The following is a 21,954-nucleotide window of genomic DNA, read 5'->3' as shown; positions in this document are numbered from 1 at the left end:
TCTCTTTCTGTACCTCTACCCATATCTCTCTTTCTGTACCTCTACCCATCTCTCTCTTTCTGTACCTCTACCCATATCTCTTTCTCTTTCTGTACCTCTACCCATATCTCTCTTTCTGTACCTCTACCCATCTCTCTCTTTCTCTTTCTGTACCTCTACCCATCTCTCTCTTTCTCTTTCTGTACCTCTACCCATCTATCTCTTTCTCTTTCTGTACCCCAACCCATATCTCTCTTTCTCTTTCTGTACCTCTACCCATATCTCTTTCCCTTTCTGTACCTCTACCCATATCTCTTTCTGTACCCCAACCCATATCTCCCTTTCTCTCTCTGTACCTCTACCCATCTTTCTCTTTCTCTTTCTGTACCTCTACCCATCTCTCTCCTTCTCTTTCTGTACCTCTACCCATATCTCTCTTTCTCTTTATGTACCTCTACCCATCTCTCTCTTTCTCTTTCTGTACCTCTACCCATATCTCTATCTCTTTCTGTACCTCTACCCATCTCTCTATCTCTTTATGTACCTCTACCCATCTCTCTCTTTCTCTTTCTGTACCTCTACCCATCTCTCTCTTTCTGTACCTCTACCCATCTCTCTTTCTCTTTCTGTACCTCTACCCATCTCTCTCTTTCTGTACCTCTACCCATATCTCTCTTTCTGTACCTCTACCCATATCTCTTTCTCTTTCTGTACCTCTACCCATCTCTCTCTTTCTGTACCTCTACCCATCTCTCTCTTTCTGTACCTCTACCCATATCTCTATCTCTTTCTGTACCTCTACCCATCTCTCGTTCTCTTTCTGTACCTCTACCCATCTCTCTCTTTCTCTTTCTGTACCTCTACCCATCTCTCTCTTTCTGTACCTCTACCCATCTCTCTTTCACTTTCTGTACCTCTACCCATCTCTCTCTTTCTGTACCTCTACCCAACTCTCTTTCTCTTTCTGTACCTCTACCCATCTCTCTCTTTCTGTACCTCTACCCATATCTCTTTCTCTTTCTGTACCTCTACCCATCTCTCTCTTTCTGTACCTCTACCCATATCTCTATCTCTTTCTGTACCTCTACCCATATCTCTCTTTCTCTTTCTGTACCTCTACCCATCTCTCTCCTTCTCTTTCTGTACCTCTACCCATATCTCTCTTTATGTACCTCTATCCATATCTCTGTTTCTCTTTCTGTACCTCTACCCATATCTCTCTTTATGTACCTCTATCCATATCTCTCTTTCTCTTTCTGTACCTCTACCCATCTCTCTCTTTCTGTACCTCTACCCATATCTCTATCTCTTTCTGTACCTCTACCCATATCTCTCTTTCTCTTTCTGTACCTCTACCCATCTCTCTCCTTCTCTTTCTGTACCTCTACCCATATCTCTCTTTATGTACCTCTACCCATATCTCTCTTTATGTACCTCTACCCATATCTCTCTTTCTCTTTCTGTACCTCTACCCATCTCTCTCCTTCTCTTTCTGTACCTCTACCCATATCTCTCTTTATGTACCTCTACCCATATCTCTCTTTCTCTTTCTGTACCTCTATCCATATCTCTCTTTCTCTTTATGTACCTCTACCCATCTCTCTCTTTCTCTTTCTGTACCTCTACCCATATCTCTATCTCTTTCTGTACCTCTACCCATCTCTCTATCTCTTTATGTACCTCTACCCATCTCTCTCTTTCTCTTTCTGTACCTCTACCCATCTCTCTCTTTCTGTACCTCTACCCATCTCTCTTTCTCTTTCTGTACCTCTACCCATCTCTCTCTTTCTGTACCTCTGCCCATCTCTCTTTCTCTTTCTGTACCTCTACCCATAGCTCTCTTTCTCTTTCTGTACCTCTACCCATCTCTCTCCTTCTCTTTCTGTACCTCTACCCATATCTCTCTTTATGTACCTCTACCCATATCTCTCTTTCTCTTTCTGTACCTCTACCCATCTCTCTCCTTCTCTTTCTGTACCTCTACCCATCTCTCTCTTTATGTACCTCTATCCATATCTCTCTTTCTCTTTCTGTACCTCTATCCATATCTCTCTTTCTCTTTATGTACCTCTACCCATCTCTCTCTTTCTCTTTCTGTACCTCTACCCATATCTCTATCTCTTTCTGTACCTCTACCCATCTCTCTATCTCTTTATGTACCTCTACCCATCTCTCTCTTTCTCTTTCTGTACCTCTACCCATCTCTCTCTTTCTGTACCTCTACCCATCTCTCTTTCTCTTTCTGTACCTCTACCCATCTCTCTCTTTCTGTACCTCTACCCATATCTCTCTTTCTGTACCTCTACCCATATCTCTTTCTCTTTCTGTACCTCTACCCATCTCTCTCTTTCTGTACCTCTACCCATCTCTCTCTTTCTGTACCTCTACCCATATCTCTATCTCTTTCTGTACCTCTACCCATCTCTCGTTCTCTTTCTGTACCTCTACCCATCTCTCTCTTTCTCTTTCTGTACCTCTACCCATCTCTCTCTTTCTGTACCTCTACCCATCTCTCTTTCACTTTCTGTACCTCTACCCATCTCTCTCTTTCTGTACCTCTACCCAACTCTCTTTCTCTTTCTGTACCTCTACCCATCTCTCTCTTTCTGTACCTCTACCCATATCTCTTTCTCTTTCTGTACCTCTACCCATCTCTCTCTTTCTGTACCTCTACCCATATCTCTATCTCTTTCTGTACCTCTACCCATATCTCTCTTTCTCTTTCTGTACCTCTACCCATATCTCTCCTTCTCTTTCTGTACCTCTACCCATATCTCTCTTTATGTACCTCTATCCATATCTCTCTTTCTCTTTCTGTACCTCTACCCATATCTCTCTTTATGTACCTCTATCCATATCTCTCTTTCTCTTTCTGTACCTCTACCCATCTCTCTCTTTCTGTACCTCTACCCATATCTCTATCTCTTTCTGTACCTCTACCCATATCTCTCTTTCTCTTTCTGTACCTCTACCCATCTCTCTCCTTCTCTTTCTGTACCTCTACCCATATCTCTCTTTATGTACCTCTACCCATATCTCTCTTTATGTACCTCTACCCATATCTCTCTTTCTCTTTCTGTACCTCTACCCATCTCTCTCCTTCTCTTTCTGTACCTCTACCCATATCTCTCTTTATGTACCTCTATCCATATCTCTCTTTCTCTTTCTGTACCTCTATCCATATCTCTCTTTCTCTTTATGTACCTCTACCCATCTCTCTCTTTCTCTTTCTGTACCTCTACCCATATCTCTATCTCTTTCTGTACCTCTACCCATCTCTCTATCTCTTTATGTACCTCTACCCATCTCTCTCTTTCTCTTTCTGTACCTCTACCCATCTCTCTCTTTCTGTACCTCTACCCATCTCTCTTTCTCTTTCTGTACCTCTACCCATCTCTCTCTTTCTGTACCTCTACCCATATCTCTCTTTCTGTACCTCTACCCATATCTCTATCTCTTTCTGTACCTCTACCCATCTCTCGTTCTCTTTCTGTACCTCTACCCATCTCTCTCTTTCTCTTTCTGTACCTCTACCCATCTCTCTCTTTCTGTACCTCTACCCATCTCTCTTTCACTTTCTGTACCTCTACCCATCTCTCTCTTTCTGTACCTCTACCCAACTCTCTTTCTCTTTCTGTACCTCTACCCATCTCTCTCTTTCTGTACCTCTACCCATATCTCTTTCTCTTTCTGTACCTCTACCCATCTCTCTCTTTCTGTACCTCTACCCATATCTCTATCTCTTTCTGTACCTCTACCCATATCTCTCTTTCTCTTTCTGTACCTCTACCCATCTCTCTCCTTCTCTTTCTGTACCTCTACCCATATCTCTCTTTATGTACCTCTATCCATATCTCTGTTTCTCTTTCTGTACCTCTACCCATATCTCTCTTTATGTACCTCTATCCATATCTCTCTTTCTCTTTCTGTACCTCTACCCATCTCTCTCTTTCTGTACCTCTACCCATATCTCTATCTCTTTCTGTACCTCTACCCATATCTCTCTTTCTCTTTCTGTACCTCTACCCATCTCTCTCCTTCTCTTTCTGTACCTCTACCCATATCTCTCTTTATGTACCTCTACCCATATCTCTCTTTATGTACCTCTACCCATATCTCTCTTTCTCTTTCTGTACCTCTACCCATCTCTCTCCTTCTCTTTCTGTACCTCTACCCATATCTCTCTTTATGTACCTCTACCCATATCTCTCTTTCTCTTTCTGTACCTCTATCCATATCTCTCTTTCTCTTTATGTACCTCTACCCATCTCTCTCTTTCTCTTTCTGTACCTCTACCCATATCTCTATCTCTTTCTGTACCTCTACCCATCTCTCTATCTCTTTATGTACCTCTACCCATCTCTCTCTTTCTCTTTCTGTACCTCTACCCATCTCTCTCTTTCTGTACCTCTACCCATCTCTCTTTCTCTTTCTGTACCTCTACCCATCTCTCTCTTTCTGTACCTCTACCCATATCTCTCTTTATGTACCTCTACCCATATCTCTCTTTCTCTTTCTGTACCTCTACCCATCTCTCTCCTTCTCTTTCTGTACCTCTACCCATATCTCTCTTTATGTACCTCTATCCATATCTCTCTTTCTCTTTCTGTACCTCTATCCATATCTCTCTTTCTCTTTATGTACCTCTACCCATCTCTCTCTTTCTCTTTCTGTACCTCTACCCATATCTCTATCTCTTTCTGTACCTCTACCCATCTCTCTATCTCTTTATGTACCTCCACCCATCTCTCTCTTTCTCTTTCTGTACCTCTACCCATCTCTCTCTTTCTGTACCTCTACCCATCTCTCTTTCTCTTTCTGTACCTCTACCCATCTCTCTCTTTCTGTACCTCTGCCCATCTCTCTTTCTCTTTCTGTACCTCTACCCATATCTCTCTTTCTGTACCTCTACCCATCTCTCTCTTTCTGTACCTCTACCCATATCTCTTTCTCTTTCTGTACCTCTACCCATATCTCTCTTTCTGTACCTCTACCCATCTCTCTCTTTCTCTTTCTGTACCTCTACCCATCTCTCTCTTTCTCTTTCTGTACCTCTACCCATCTATCTCTTTCTCTTTCTGTACCCCAACCCATATCTCTCTTTCTCTTTCTGTACCTCTACCCATATCTCTTTCCCTTTCTGTACCTCTACCCATATCTCTTTCTGTACCCCAACCCATATCTCCCTTTCTCTCTCTGTACCTCTACCCATCTTTCTCTTTCTCTTTCTGTACCTCTACCCATCTCTCTCCTTCTCTTTCTGTACCTCTACCCATATCTCTCTTTATGTACCTCTATCCATATCTCTCTTTCTCTTTCTGTACCTCTATCCATATCTCTCTTTCTCTTTATGTACCTCTACCCATCTCTCTCTTTCTCTTTCTGTACCTCTACCCATATCTCTATCTCTTTCTGTACCTCTACCCATCTCTCTTTCTCTTTCTGTACCTCTACCCATCTCTCTCTTTCTGTACCTCTACCCATATCTCTCTTTCTGTACCTCTACCCATATCTCTTTCTCTTTCTGTACCTCTACCCATCTCTCTCTTTCTGTACCTCTACCCATCTCTCTCTTTCTGTACCTCTACCCATATCTCTATCTCTTTCTGTACCTCTACCCATCTCTCGTTCTCTTTCTGTACCTCTACCCATCTCTCTCTTTCTCTTTCTGTACCTCTACCCATCTCTCTCTTTCTGTACCTCTACCCATCTCTCTTTCACTTTCTGTACCTCTACCCATCTCTCTCTTTCTGTACCTCTACCCATCTCTCTCTTTCTGTACCTCTACCCATATCTCTTTCTCTTTCTGTACCTCTACCCATCTCTCTCTTTCTGTACCTCTACCCATATCTCTATCTCTTTCTGTACCTCTACCCATATCTCTCTTTCTCTTTCTGTACCTCTACCCATCTCTCTCCTTCTCTTTCTGTACCTCTACCCATATCTCTCTTTATGTACCTCTATCCATATCTCTCTTTCTCTTTCTGTACCTCTACCCATATCTCTCTTTATGTACCTCTATCCATATCTCTCTTTCTCTTTCTGTACCTCTACCCATCTCTCTCTTTCTGTACCTCTACCCATATCTCTATCTCTTTCTGTACCTCTACCCATATCTCTCTTTCTCTTTCTGTACCTCTACCCATCTCTCTCCTTCTCTTTCTGTACCTCTACCCATATCTCTCTTTATGTACCTCTACCCATATCTCTCTTTATGTACCTCTACCCATATCTCTCTTTCTCTTTCTGTACCTCTACCCATCTCTCTCCTTCTCTTTCAGTACCTCTACCCATATCTCTCTTTATGTACCTCTACCCATATCTCTCTTTCTCTTTCTGTACCTCTATCCATATCTCTCTTTCTCTTTATGTACCTCTACCCATCTCTCTCTTTCTCTTTCTGTACCTCTACCCATATCTCTATCTCTTTCTGTACCTCTACCCATCTCTCTATCTCTTTATGTACCTCTACCCATCTCTCTCTTTCTCTTTCTGTACCTCTACCCATCTCTCTCTTTCTGTACCTCTACCCATCTCTCTTTCTCTTTCTGTACCTCTACCCATCTCTCTCTTTCTGTACCTCTGCCCATCTCTCTTTCTCTTTCTGTACCTCTACCCATATCTCTCTTTCTCTTTCTGTACCTCTACCCATCTCTCTCCTTCTCTTTCTGTACCTCTACCCATATCTCTCTTTATGTACCTCTACCCATATCTCTCTTTCTCTTTCTGTACCTCTACCCATCTCTCTCCTTCTCTTTCTGTACCTCTACCCATATCTCTCTTTATGTACCTCTATCCATATCTCTCTTTCTCTTTCTGTACCTCTATCCATATCTCTCTTTCTCTTTATGTACCTCTACCCATCTCTCTCTTTCTCTTTCTGTACCTCTACCCATATCTCTATCTCTTTCTGTACCTCTACCCATCTCTCTATCTCTTTATGTACCTCCACCCATCTCTCTCTTTCTCTTTCTGTACCTCTACCCATCTCTCTCTTTCTGTACCTCTACCCATCTCTCTTTCTCTTTCTGTACCTCTACCCATCTCTCTCTTTCTGTACCTCTGCCCATCTCTCTTTCTCTTTCTGTACCTCTACCCATATCTCTCTTTCTGTACCTCTACCCATCTCTCTCTTTCTGTACCTCTACCCATATCTCTTTCTCTTTCTGTACCTCTACCCATATCTCTCTTTCTGTACCTCTACCCATCTCTCTCTTTCTCTTTCTGTACCTCTACCCATCTCTCTCTTTCTCTTTCTGTACCTCTACCCATCTATCTCTTTCTCTTTCTGTACCCCAACCCATATCTCTCTTTCTCTTTCTGTACCTCTACCCATATCTCTTTCCCTTTCTGTACCTCTACCCATATCTCTTTCTGTAGCCCAACCCATATCTCCCTTTCTCTCTCTGTACCTCTACCCATCTTTCTCTTTCTCTTTCTGTACCTCTACCCATCTCTCTCTTTCTCTTTCTGTACCTCTACCCATATCTCTTTCCCTTTCTGTACCTCTACCCATATCTCTTTCTGTACCCCAACCCATATCTCCCTTTCTCTCTCTGTACCTCTACCCATCTTTCTCTTTCTCTTTCTGTACCTCTACCCATCTTTCTCTTTCTCTTTCTGTACCTCTACCCATCTCTCTCTTTCTCTTTCTGTACCTCTACCCATCTCTCTTTCTCTTTCTGTACCTCTACCCATCTCTCTCTTTCTATTTCTGTACCTCTACCCATCTCTCTCTTTCTATTTCTGTACCTCTACCCATCTCTCTCTTTCTATTTCTGTACCTCTACCCATCTCTCTCTTTCTGTACCTCTACCCATCTCTCTCTTTCTATTTCTGTACCTCTACCCATCTCTCTCTTTCTGTACATCTACCCATCTCTCTCTTTCTGTACCTCTACCCATCTCTCTCTTTCTGTACCTCTACCCATCTATCTCTTTCTATTTCTGTACCTCTACCCATCTCTCTCTTTCTGTACCTCTACCCATCTCTCTCTTTCTGTACCTCTACCCATCTCTCTCTTTCTGTACCTCTACCCATCTCTCTCTTTCTGTACCTGTACCCATCTCTCTCTTTCTGTACCTCTACCCATCTCTCTCTTTCTGTACCTCTACCCATCTCTCTCTTTCTGTACCTCTACCCATCTCTCTCTTTCTGTACCTCTACCCATCTCTCTCTTTCTGTACCTCTACCCATATCTCTCTTTCTGTACCTCTACCCATCTCTCTCTTTCTCTTTCTGTACATCTACCCATCTCTCTCTTTCTGTACCTCTACCCATCTCTCTCTTTCTGTACCTCTACCCATCTCTCTCTTTCTATGTATGTACCTCTACCCATCTCTCTCTTTCTGTACCTCTACCCATCTCTCTCTTTCTCTTTATTTCTGTACATCCTTCTTTATCCCTCTTTCTATGTTTGTTTGTGCACCTCCATTCCACCACTCTCTCACACCCTCCTTCTCACCCTCTCTCTCACCCTTTCTCTCTCTCAACCCTTCATCCAAAACACTTAAGAATGTTGAATTGAGCTCGCCAGTCCTTCATCTTAACACACAGGACATTTTCTCAAATGAGGACAATAACAATATTGGTGATATCTATAGATTGATTAACAGAGAGGTGATTCATTAATTAATTACTGACCTGTTAGATCTGGTGAGAGAGGCTCCCACTCCAGAGTCCCTCCTCTCCCTCATGGCTTCTTCCCCTTCTCCTTCATCCCCCTCTCCTTCTTCCCTCTCTGCTTCTCCCAGAGGGTTGCCCGTGCTGTCCTGGTCGCTCCCGTTGTCCGTCTCCTCCAGCCGGTTCTGCAAAGGTGAGGACGGACAAGGAGACGCTGAATCCAATGCCGAATCCGAATCCCCCTCTTCTTCTTCCTCTTCGTCATCCTCTTCTTCGGCTGCCACCCTGTCCGTCCAGGCGTTGACGAATCGCTGCAGGCCGTTGACACATTCCAGCACATCCTCCAACTTTGTCCCCTCCCCTTCATTGTCTTCATCGTCTTCCTCGCCTTGATAGGCCACGTTGGGCACGTTGTCGTAGAAACTCAGGCGGCTGTCCGCTGAGCCGGTGGAGCCACAACGCGTTTGGCATCGACTACCGAGATAGCGCGGATCGGCATTTCCACTTTGCGATGGTTGTTTGCCGTCGCCGAGAGCTTTGGGGAATGTGCCCGGTTTGTGTCCTTCGGGAAGGTAGAAGAAAATCACGCCTTCTTCCTCCTCCCTCTCTCCGTTGAGGCGACCACGCTTGCTTTGGTTTTGCTCAGCCACTATCCGGTTACTAGGCTGTTGCTGAGGTGGTTTCTGTCTGGTTTTGGGCTGGGTTGAACCTGGGGGTTGTTGTTCTCCAGGCAGCTGTAGGAACACGCTTAACGGGTCAAAACCTTCCAGGTACATCCCACCTCTCTTACTGGCTCCCACCGCGGTGCTGTGGCTTCGGGTTCGTGTCACCGGGCTCGGGGTGCTAACGGTGCTCCCGCTGCTTGCTTCTGATTGGCTACTGCCCGTGCTTCCGGAGCTCCCCATGCTGCCACTGCTGGTCTGCGTGGAGTAGGATACACTCCTGTTACGGTTCAGGGTCATGGTTTGGGTCGGGTTGAGGGTGGAGATGTCAACGCAATTGAGGCGCCGTAGCTTGTCGTCGTCTAGTCCTTCTTTGATGACCGGCCCGCTGATCTCCAGTTTGGAAGGTCTTCCCCCGCCTCCGTTCTTCTTCTTGCTATTGGAAGTGGCGCTCCTCAGTCTGATGCTCTCCATGCGCTTGAGGAAACTCTTGGCCCGTGAGCGCGTGCTCTTCCCTCCTCTAGTCTCGCTCCCTCCTCCTTCTATCCCTCCTGTTCCCACAATTCCACTGGGCTTGTCGTCGAAGGAGAAGTGACCTTGGGTCGTCTCCAATGGTGAGTGCGGATGCCCGTCAGACAGTGAGTCCTCGGTGGCCCCGCCCGTGCCCGAGGAGGAGCACATGCTGGCCATCGAGTTGGCGCGGGTGGCGCCCGCCGCTGGGGTGGCATCGCTAGATGTGGCACCATCGACTGTCCCTCCCTCTCCCACACTCCCGCTGCTGTGAAGCGAGGCCACCTCGGGCTGCTCGCTGAGATCCGTCAGCACACTCTCTGAGCTCAGGCCCTCGCGGAGCTGCCCCTGACCGGCCGAGGGTCTCTGGACCTGGGGGAAGGGCGGTTGGTTTCCACCCGGGAGGAAGAAGACATCCAGCTCCTCCAGGCGAGACCAGCGCTTGCTGTCCCGCTGGAAGGTCCAAAGGCCACTGATGGCGCATGGCTCTTCCTCGTCTGAATCCTCACTCTGGAGTAGAGAGAGAGAAGACAGAGGGGGCAGGTTAGCGTTTTTCGTCATGAATCTTGTTCTGGAGGCAGCTCTGCAGAGTGGTCAATAGCTGGCACGGCCACAAAGTAATAAAATCTCAAACCTAAACTTAACCCTAACCTTAACCTTAACCACACTGATAACCCTAATCTTAAATTAATCCGAAGAGCAAATAAAGAAAACATGAATTTTTGCAATATATCCCATCTAGTGAAAATCTCTCAGTTCTGCCTCTAAGATTCCTGACAATAAACGTCGACCCGCTGGTGACACATTATCACTATAAGAAGAGAAGAAAAATGCACAAAGAAATTACAGTTGAATCAAAAAGACGTCACATTTTCAAGATTTTCTTTCTCTGTTTCATGAACAAGTTTTAACATGAAATCTGTTTGTAAAAGGTGAATGGCCATGAAGTCAAACGAGCCGCCCTGTATTCTGTCCAGATGACCTTCCATTCCCTCAGAGTGCACTGCTTGAGACCAGGGCCCATCAAACTCTGGTCAAAAGTAGTGCACTATATATGGGAAAGGGGTGCCGTTTGGGACACGGCCTTTGTGTGAGAGCAGCAGGGATATTCACATACAGCAGATCTGTGAACATTCCTCAACTCCCTCCAGACCGCTGGAACATTTCACAGAGATAAGATTCACACACAGCTGGTTAATGGTTGTTATTGTGTTGGAACTTATCCCTGACCGTGAAAACGACAACAGAGTCTCACTATCTTTCTCTCTCTTACACACACACACACACACACACACACACACACACACACACACACACACACACACACACACACACACACACACACACACACACACACACACACACACACACACACACACACACACACACACACACACACACACACACACACACACACACACACACACACACACATACGTCCCGAGGGGAGTCCAGGAAATTCCACCCCGATCCGAGAAGTTCACACGCCAGCCGACCAGGCTAGGGCAACCCCCCCACCCTCACCCCCACAGGGGTGTAACTACCCTATCGTCCCCACAGGGCCAGTCTGTCCCCCTAATTCAGGAAAGTGAAACTGCCTGCCGAGGGGACCAGGGAGCCGGGGGGCAGAGGAGGGGCGCGGGAGTCTCCAGACTTCACAGGCGCCTCCTTCACGGTGGCTGAGAGCGATGGGGACAAAAGTCCATAAAATAAAACCCCGGGTCCTCATTTTATGACCCCACTCTCCACTCACCACGACACACACTGGCCTTTCTTACTTCAGCTTTGATCGCGGCGGCCAGAAACTCCTTCTGTCTGATATACTGACTGGCGTCGTGAAGACCATCGTGGGGGAGTTTGACTTTGGAGCTCAATAGCAACCACGTCAATACCTAGAACTACCTAGATGGCCAGTCTTATCTTCATCTGCATTCAGCCACTCCTGTGTCTGTCTGATATACTGACTGGCGTCGTGAAGACCATCGTGGGGGAGTTTGACTTTGGAGCTCAATAGCAACCATGTCAATACCTAGAACTACCTAGATGGCCAGTCTTATCTTCACCTGCATTCAGCCACTCCTGTGTCTGTCTGATATACTGACTGGCGTCGTGAAGACCATCGTGGGGGAGTTTGACTTTGGAGCTCAATAGCAACCATGTCAATACCTAGAACTACCTAGATGGCCAGTCTTATCTTCGCCTGCATTCAGCCACTCCTGTGGGTGTTTTGATACGTCCTAAACAACGCTGCGTCTCTGATTTCAACAACTACGGGGATGAGACGTGAGGAAAACACATTTCAATAGAGGGAGAGGTAAACACTTACATTTTAGCAGACGGTCTTATCCAGAGAGACGTACAGCAGCAATTAGGGTTATGGGTCTTGCTCACGGGCACATGGACAGATTTTTCACCTAGTCAGCTCGGGGATTTGACCCAGCAACCTTTCAGACTTAACCACTAGGATACCTGCCGCCCTCTATAGACAGAGTAGGGCTGGAAGTCTATGCGTTTCTATGCTGACTAGGGAGGTTAACAACTGTCAGTCTGAACAGAGAGCCAGTACCTCCTTTGGCCCTTCTCTGTTGACTCCTTGATGAAAGGTGACACAGCGAGATACCAACTCACACACACACACACACACACGGCTCAAGGAACTAGCTTGTTTAAGACTTTAGGTAATTACAGAATGGAGGTTAATGGGAGGAAGATCTTGACAAACAACAAAACTTCTTAGTGTCCTGGTGGATTAGTTTGGGGTGGTTTTGGTTAGTTTGGTTGAGTTTGGTTGAGTTTGTGGTGGTTTTGGTTAGTTTGGTTTAGTTTGGTTGAGTTTGGGGTAGTTTGAATTAGTTTGGTTTAGTTTTGGGTAGTTGGAATGAGTTTAGATTAGTTTGGATTAGTTTGGGTTAGTTTGGCTTAGTTTGGGGTAGTTTGGGTTAGTTTGGGGTAGTTTGGGGTAGTTTGGGGTAGTTTGGTTTAGTTTGGATTAGTTTGGGGTAGTTTGGGGTAATTTGGTTTAGTTTGGGATAGTTTGGATTAGTTTGGGGTAGTTTGGGGTAGTTTGGGATAGTTTGGATTAGTTTGGGGTAGTTTGGGGTAATTTGGGATAGTTTGGATTAGTTTGGGGTAGTTTGGGGTAGTTTGGGGTAGTTTGGGATAGTTTGGATTAGTTTGCGGTAGGTTCTGGGGATCATGGCCAATAGCTGGCTTGTTTTTAATTTAACCAATGAAACCAGGGGGAGAGAAATGAGAAAGCAGCGACATACTATTCCCTTTTATGGACAATGATATGAGGAAGTGATGTTTGTGTGTGTATGTCTGTATGTGTGTGTGTGCGTGTGTGTGCGTGTGTTCAGGATCAGGGCTGAGGAAGAAGGGCCAGCCGCGTGAACAGCAAGCCCTTCATTTGGACATAAAAGCTATCTTTCCTTGCCTTGGGCTCTTCATAAAGGGCTTGATAAAAAGACAGGTGCCTTTTCATTAGAAGAGAAGAGAGAGAGAGACTTTCACACCCCAGGCTATATAAGGAGGTCGGAGTTGGAGGACAGGTAGGAAAAACTCAACTGGGGTTGGAAAAGTTCTGAAGAATTAGGGGATTTTTGGGTGTGAAAGAGTGGAAGAGGAAGAGGAGGGATGAACTTACTCTCTTTCTCTGTGGGGAGATCTCCAGTCTCATCAGGGCACACTTGTTGAGGGTGTTCAGTCTCCTGTAAATAGATACAGATACACAATCAGATACAAAAACACACACACACACACTTCGAGGAGTCCTAGCAAAATCCCCAACAACAAGCCTCTGACAGAGACAAACTCCTGAGAGAGAAAAGACAGGAAGAGAGAGAGAGAGAGGAAGAGAGTGAGAGAGAGAGAGAGATGAAGAGAGAGAGAAGAAGAGAGAGAGAGGAAGAGAGTGAGAGAGAGAGAAGAGAGAGAGAGAGAGAGCGAGAGAGAGAGGAAGAGAGAGAGAGGGGAAGAGAGAGAGAGCGAGAGAGAGAGAGAGAGAGAGGAGGTGAGCAGCTAATGAGGCGCTGAAGGATAAGCCGGGATAAGAGGGGAAGAAGAGAAGGAATGAAAAGAGAGAGAAATCAGCTAGATTGGCGACAACAAGACGACAAAGGGGGAAAGGGGGGGGGGGGGGGCTTATCCCGCTGGACACCTGGCCAGGGGGTGGGGTGTAGTAGTATTCGTAGTGTGTGTGTGTGTGTGTGTGTGTGTGTGTGTGTGTGTGTGTGTGTGTGTGTGTGTGTGTGTGTGTGTGTGCGTGCGTGCGTGTGTGTGTGTGAACTCCCCTCTGAAGAGCTCTGAAAGCAGATCATGTGACAATGGAGGGAGGAAGGGGTTGAGAAAGGGAAGGATAGAGGGAGGGATGGAGAGAGAGGGATTGAGGAAGGGGTTGAGAAAGGGAAGGATAGAGGGAGGGATGGAGAGAGAGGGATTGAGGAAGGGGTTGAGAAAGGGAAGGACAGAGGGAGGGATGGAGAGAGAGGGACTGAGGAAGGGGTTGAGAAAGGGAAGGATAGAGGGAGGGATGGAGAGAGAGGGATTGAGGAAGGGGTTGAGAAAGGGAAGGACAGAGGGAGGGATGGAAAGAGAGGGATTGAGGAAGGGGTTGAGAGGCTCGAATGGAGAGATGACTTCTGAAGCCTTGCTTCAATACACTATTCCCTATTTAGTGCACTGCTTTTGACCAGGACTCAAACTCTAGTCAAATGTAGTGCACTATACAGGGAATAGGGTGCCATTTGGGACGTAACCTAGATCAACTGGAAAAGTCCACTCACTCCTGATAAATCTGATAGACACTTTGAACAACTGTATTTAAATGCATGGAAGTTACTTCCCCGGTCCCAGGAGTCAACTGTTCAGTCACAGAGGAGGCTGGTGAGGGGAGGGCTGCTCATAATAATGGCTGGAAGGGAGTCAATAGAATGGTATACTTTTAGCCCATCCTCCAATGGTGAACATAAAGATGGCAGAATTCACAGGCCAAGTCATTGTTTTAGCACTTTCCACTGACTGTCTAAAGTACGGCGCGCCACATGGTTCAATGTGCCACCAAATCAGCACAACTCTTTCTGTTTATCCAAAGTGCAGGCGCCTTGAAGGTCAAATTGGGATAATGTATACTCTGCCAGTGACCATAAAAAATGAAAAGCTATAATAAATAAATAAACAAATAAATGATAATAAAGGAAACAACAAAATAAAAATGAACCAATAAAGAACGGAGAGCTGTGTACAGTGGGCAAACTTAGGAAAAGGTTTCATTTGTGGTAAGTGCATGTGGGCCACCATAGGACCTTCACTATTGAAAGTGACACCATAGGACCTTTACCACTGACATGACATTACATAACATGATACATAGCCCTTTAAATGTTACCCACAACCCCTTGGGCCGAGAAGCCACCCAGGTGTGGCGAAAGGAGGGAATGATATAGATTTATTTTCTTTAAAAACAACAACAAGAACATAGCGTGACCGTGGAGACGGAGCGAGGGAGGGAATGTGGAGAGATAAGACAAGAGAGATGGAGAGAACAGGACAACGGTACAAAACGTCTCTAATTGGAGAGAAGTAAACATTTACAGCCCCCACGGTGTATGTATCATACCTCATCACTTAGAGACAGAGAGAGAGAGAGGGAGGTGAGAGAGGGAGGACAGAGAGAGAGGACAGAGAGGGAGGATGTATGGACAAGCTGAAGAGATAGAAGCATAATGAAAGAGAAAGAGGGAGAGAGGGAGGTACAGAGAGAGACAAAAGCGATGGATGCAGAGTGAAAGAGAAAGCAGGTGGGAGTCAGAAGAGAGATAGAGAGAAAGAGGCCGAGGGAGAAAAGAGAGGCTTATCGCGTCCCTCTTTCATCTCAAACCCAACCTGCAGAGCATGCCATCTTTGAAGATATACTTTCTTCGCTATCTTCACTATGCCTTCCCCTATTGCAGAGTAGATGAACAGATAGACAGATTTAGAGAAGAAGAAAAAATAAATAGACAATGGAACATAAAAGTGGGTGAAGGTTGAGAAAGAGACTAGATGAGGAGGATATAGAGAGGTGAGGAGGACATAGAGAGGTGAGGAGGACATAGAGAGGTGAGGAGGATATAGAGAGGTGAGGAGGGGAGAGAGAGGTGAGGAGGGAAGAGAGAGGTGAGGAGGACATAGAGAGGTGAGGAGGACATAGAGAGGTGAGGAGGATATAGAGAGGTGAGGAGGACATAGAGAGGTGAGGAGGACATAGAGAGGTGAGGAGGACATAGAGAGGTGAGGAGGATATAGAGAGGTGAGGAGGACATAGAGATGAGGAGGACATATAGAGGTGAGGAGGATATAGAGAGGTGAGGAGGATATAGAGAGGTGAGGAGGACATAGAGAGGTGAGGAGGACATAGAGAGGTGAGGAGGGGAGAGAGAGGTGAGGAGGACATAGAGAGGTGAGGAGGACCACCCTTGCTGTCTCTGCCTGGCCGGTTCCCCTCTTTCCACTGGGATTCTCTGCCTCTAACCCTATTACAGGGGCTGAGTCACTGGCTTTACTGGGGCTCTCTCATGCCGTCCCTGGAGGGGGTGCGTCACCTGAGTGGGTTGAGTCACTGATGTGGTCATCCTGTCTGGGTTGGCGCCCCCCCCCCCCCCCCCCCCCCCCCCCCCCCTTGGGTTGTGCCGTGGCGGAGGTCTTTGTGGGCTATACTCAGCCTTGTCTCAGGATGGTAAGTTGGTGGTTGAAGATATCCATCTAGTGGTGTGGGGGCTGTGCTTTGGCAAAGTGGGTGGGGTTATATTCTTCCTGTTTGGCCCTGTCCGGGGGTGTCCTCGGAGTGGGCCACAGTGTCTCCTGACCCCTCCTGTCTCAGCCTCCAGTATTTATGCTGCAGTAGTTTATGTGTCGGGGGGCTAGGGTCAGTTTGTTATATCTGGAGTACTTCTCCTGTCCTATTCGGTGTCCTGTGTGAATCTAAGTGTGCGTTCTCTAATTCTCTCCTTCTCTTTCTCGGAGGACCTGAGCCCTAGGACCATGCCCCAGGACTACCTGACATGATGACTCCTTGCTGTCCCCAGTCCACCTGGCTGTGCTGCTGCTCCAGTTTCAACTGTTCTGCCTTATTATTATTCGACCATGCTGGTCATCTATGAACATTTGAACATCTTGACCATGTTTTGTTATAATCTCCACCCGGCACAGCCAGAAGAGGACTGGCCACCCCACATATGCTCTCTCTAATTCTCTCTTTCTTTCTCTCTCTCGGAGGACCTGAGCCCTAGGACCATGCCCCAGGAATACCTGACATGATGACTCCTTGCTGTCCCCAGTCCACCTGACTGTGCTGCTGCTCCAGTTTCAACTATTCTGCCTTATTATTATTCGACCATGCTGGTCATCTATGAACATTTGAACATCTTGACCATGTTTTGTTATAATCTCCACCCGGCACAGCCAGAAGAGGACTGGCCACCCCACATAGCCTGGTTCCTCTCTAGGTTTCTTCCTAGGTTTTGGCCTTTCTAGGGAGTTTTTCCTAGCCACCGTGCTTCTACACCTGCATTGCTTGCTGTTTGGGGTTTTAGGCTGGGTTTCTGTACAGCACTTTGAGATATCAGCTGATGTACGAAGGGCTATATAAATAAATTTGATTTGATTTTGACATAGAGAGGTGAGGAGGGAAGAAAGGTGAGGAAGGAAGAGAGAGGAGAGGAGGGAAGAGAGAGGAGAGGAGAGGAGGGAAGAGAGAGGAGACCTACAAGAATGCTCTACAGGTTCAGTTGTTGACTTCTGGAGAAGTGAGAGATGAAGAAAAAGAGAAGTGGAGGAGAAGTCTCACCTGCACAGAGCCTCGATGGCATCACGGTCCAGGAAATCATGGTCCCTGGTCACAGACACAATCTCAATGGGGAACAAGCCATCTGAAACCGAGAGAGAGAGATAAAGAGAGAGAGAGAGAGAGAGAGAGAGAGAGAGAGAGATAGAGAGAGAGAGAGAGAGAGAGAGAGAGAGAGAGAGAGAGAGAGAGAGAGAGAGAGAGAGAGAGAGAGAGAGAGAGAGAGTTTTTTGAGTCTTTAATTGCACCAGTAAGCAGACACAATCCATTGCAAACTATGTAGCTCTCTGTCAGACATTGGGTTACTGTCTTCACAAATGTCCACCTGATCCTTTCCTCCCCCCACACACAACCCACACACATCCGACACACACCACAATGAAAGCTAAGAGGAAGTGGTGTCTTAGCCGGCCAAACAAACACAGCTGTACCATTCAGACCTGGGCAGCAGGGGGGTGAGTGTGGGCGGGGGACGACAGTAGAATGACAATAGGTACTCCTGCATTAAAGGAGTCCTCTGATTATCTCACTCTCTCTTCTCTATATCACTCTATTAAAGGGGCAAGTTGATGAAACTCACTTTATTAAAGGGGAAATCTGGGATTCAAACTCACTCTAAGAAAAGGCGCCCTACTTTTAACCAGTGCCCGTACGTTTCTGGTTAGAAGTAGTGCACTATAAATAGAATAGGGTGCCAATTGGGACGGAACCTGATGTCTGCTGGTGAAGATGTGAGTAAAAACGTGTGAAAGAAAAAGACAGATCAATTATAAAGGAATGTATTGGACGGAGGCAAGAACGCAATGATGTCGGGGTATCCTACAGCTCCTAGCCTCCTAGCTACCTAGTCCGCCTCCCAATTGGCACCCTATTCCATTTATAGTGCACTACTTCTAACCAGAAACGTACGGGCCCTGGTTAAAAGTAGGGAGCCATTTTTTTGGGGACGCAAGCCTAAGGGCCAACGGTGATAAGAAAACGTCGGTTTTTCTATTCGCCTTCCACAAGCTGTACTGTGACAGTACTATCTGTCTGCCTTATCTGCTGTGGGCCAGGAGTCCCTTACAGCCAGAGATAATAGAACAGAGAATGTGCCGGGATAAAGACTGGGGGGAATGTGTCGTGTGTCAGCACGTATTCTGTCCTCATCAGAGTGACCTGGTATGAGTCAACATAGCTCATCACAAAGCTGTCGGATGGAGGGTTTGGTGTGTGTGTACCTCTCTTTGTAATCGTGTGTGTGCGCGCCTCTGTATGTGTGTGCTTCTCTCTCTGTGTGTGTGTGTGTGTGTGTGTGTGTGTGTGTGTGTGTGTGTGTGTGTGTGTGTGTGTGTGTGTGTGTGTGTGTGTGCGTGCGTGCGCCGGCTGTCACACACAATCTTAATCACCTCTCCAAAAACATGGCGAACGTCCCAGTGTCTTGGTAGATAGAACACCCAGCACGGTTCAATGGCAACGACTAAGGAACTGTTGACAAAGCTAGTTGTATCATGCTTTAAGGTCCCTCGGATTACATAAAATGGTGTGGGCTGTGTGGGCACGTCTTTAGGTTACGTATGAGGACACCTTATGGCTTCAGGGTTTTGGTAATTGTTTCACTTGTGTGTCTGCAACATCGAGGTTCACTGAGGCAACACAAAAACACACCGCTGGCACCTCAGGAATGTGTGTGTGTGTGTGTGTGTGGTTGTGTGTGTGGTTGTGTGTGTGGTTGTGTGTGTGTGTGTGTGTATATGTGTGTGTGTGTGTGTGTGTGTGTGTCTGTGTGTGTGTGTGTGTGTGTGTGTGTGTGTGTGTGTGGTTGTGGTTGTGGTTGTGTGTGTGTGTGTGTGTGTGTGTGTGTGTGTGTGTGTGTGTGTGTGTGTGTGTGTGTGTGTGTGTGTGTGTTTCTGCATAAGCAAGGCAACTTGGCGGGGAGGGGTGAATTAGCACTTCAAATGATAAAAGGATTGTAGGACCATGGAGATCGAAGGAACGAGGACAGGAAGAGAGGAGTCTTCGTGTCATTGGACTCAGTCTATAGAATGTTCTGGACTTCAGCTATAGTTCAATAAAAATATCAACTTTGGAGAGGACGTCAGCAGAACAGCCTGTCTTGTGTTTGTCCATTAAAATTAGCATAGCGAGTACATTTTCTCAATTTAACATTTGAGGTTTAACATTTTAGGTCATGCCAGTCTGTCACATTGAGTTAGCCTGTAAACGGAAGAGTCGACAGACTGGAAGAAAATGAAGGGTGGGTTCTCTCTCTCTCTCTCTCTCTCCTTCTCTAAAATCAACCATGACTTCATCAGATGGCAAGATATGAACTGTGTAACGTTAATTTTAAGATGTTTGGTGAGAAAACAGCTCTCCTAAAGTTCACGTGACCAAGAAAATCTACCACCACCAGGATTTCACTGTTACTGTGACATTTTCACACGGTCTGTGGGAAAGGGGACATTGGCAACAAGTCATAAAGCTCGGGCCAGCGATGATGTTAGCTTTTCCCATTCGCCTCGGTCATTCGCTTGTGACCCCCTTGTGCCAGGGACAGATCAGGCACAGCTGTGGACGGCTGTCGCAGGGGTTCTCAGGGGTCCTTACCTTCGTACAGCTGGGCGTACTGTGGGAAACCGGCAGCCCGGAGCCAGGTGCACGCCTCTTTGGCCTCCATCTCTGCAAGGGAGGGAACAGAAAGACGACCTTTGAGATATAAAATCCCCTTTATTGGGTCAAAATCACTTACTACAGAAACACACTCAAAACCATCACTTCAGTCCTATAAATCAAATCAAATCATAGAGATCAAATCAAAGTTTATTGGTTGCGTACACAGTTTAGCAGATGTTGCCGCGGGTGCAGAGAGATGATTGTGTTACTAGCTCCTAACAGCGGCTCAAAATGTATCTGCTGATATATAACACCACCTGGAGTAGACGCATGATTGGCTGTAAGTGGTCAAAATGTATCCGCTGATATATAACACCACCTGGAGTAGACGCATGATTGGCTGTAAGTGTATTTTCAGTGGTCAAAATGGGACCTGAAGTCTATCCACACAGTTCAGTCTGACACAGACCTCTTGTCCCTCTTAGTCCCGGTCACTACCCTCTCACATGCTCCCCAAGACCCCAAAGCCACAGTTGACACCAACCGTGTCAGCCGCTGACGCGCAGTGTGTGTGTGTGTGTGTGTGTGTACGTGTTACCACTGCGTCACAAGCCCCCAGTAAGTGTCGCGCTGAAACGTTTCTTCCGCGTCACTTTAGCGTAGTCGCAGCGTTTCCTTGAGAAGACCTGTCTTGTAACCCTTCAGTGTTTTTGGAGTTGTGATGTTACATTTCCTAGGGAGCCGCTAAGTGACGTCGATGGATGTCGGGGTGGGAGACATAGTGTGTCTGGAGGAGGCAGACTCCCCCATTAGCAGTAATAAGCCCCTTTAGATTCCACGTGCCAAATGGTCACCGTGCCCCACCCTCCACCATGTTGTCTCCAGCAGCCACACCCCTCAGTGTTCCTCACACACGAAACAGAATCAGTGGCCCCCGGCCCTTTAAAAAAACACCTTCAGTAAAATGCCCGCGACCGCAACCCCCCCCCCCCCCCCCCCAAAACATCTGCTGCTGTCGTATCGGCGATCTATGCAATCAGTCATCACAATTGTAGAATAATGTTCCTTTCTTTCTTTCTTTTCTTACAGGTTAATGGATGTGTTTTGTGTCTCGGAGCAGGATTGGAGTAGTAATTACAACCGTTGGAGAAAAGCGGATGGTTTCATCTTTAGAATGCGAGTCGTAGTAGTGCTGGTGGTTCCACCTCATTTACAACCAGGATCAAGTGTTCTAACTTTGGAACGGAACAGGCCATTTTCTTCCAAAGGGGGGAGAGTTAGTCTGGAGGGAGAAACCAACAGAAAGATAGGAAGAGATACAGTAGAAAGAAACAACTTATACAGCAGAAAGGGCCGCTGTGGTAGGAGAGTTATGGGGGATCCTCACATGAAACAAAGAGAGAGAGAAACAGAGAAACAGAGAGAGAGAGAGATAAACAAAAAGAGAGAGAGAGAAGGAGAGATATAGAGAGACACAGAGAGAGAGAGAGAGAGAGAGAGAGGGAGAGATATAGAGAGACACAGAGAGAGAGAGAGAGAGAGAGAGAGAGGGAGAGAGAAACAAAAAGAGAGAGAAAAAGAGAGTGGGTCAGACAGAGAGAGAGGGAGAGAGGCCCTCGCAGCTGACTAAGACCAGGCTGAGACACTATAGCCCCTCCGTCTTACGAGGCATTTACATACCAACAAGAAGCCTAGACGGCAGACACTAGATAACTAGACAGGCTGCCGGTAAAAAGGTGTGACACGACCAACAACCCCCCCCCCCCA

General features: G+C 46.5%; 1 protein-coding gene across 2 annotated transcripts in view; it reads right to left on the bottom strand.

Annotated features, from left to right (window-relative positions):
• LOC110510959 (rho GTPase-activating protein 7) overlaps nucleotides 1–21,954 on the bottom strand; it is a 164,752-nt gene that overhangs the window by 22,689 nt on the left and 120,109 nt on the right. For both annotated transcript variants that reach the window (XM_036953903.1, XM_036953904.1), the window contains 4 exons: nucleotides 20,182–20,253; nucleotides 17,599–17,680; nucleotides 13,420–13,483; nucleotides 8,623–10,283 (listed from right to left, as the gene is read on the bottom strand). In XM_036953903.1, coding sequence (XP_036809798.1) covers nucleotides 8,623–10,283; nucleotides 13,420–13,483; nucleotides 17,599–17,680; nucleotides 20,182–20,253 — 1,879 coding nt within the window. The remainder of the gene's footprint in view (nucleotides 1–8,622; nucleotides 10,284–13,419; nucleotides 13,484–17,598; nucleotides 17,681–20,181; nucleotides 20,254–21,954) is intronic.

Source organism: Oncorhynchus mykiss, chromosome 19 (genome assembly GCF_013265735.2).
Source record: "Oncorhynchus mykiss isolate Arlee chromosome 19, USDA_OmykA_1.1, whole genome shotgun sequence".
In the NCBI taxonomy this organism is placed as follows: Eukaryota; Metazoa; Chordata; class Actinopteri; order Salmoniformes; family Salmonidae; genus Oncorhynchus; species Oncorhynchus mykiss.
Note: the sequence above shows the minus strand (reverse complement) of the source record. Positions and strands in the feature narration are given on the sequence as shown.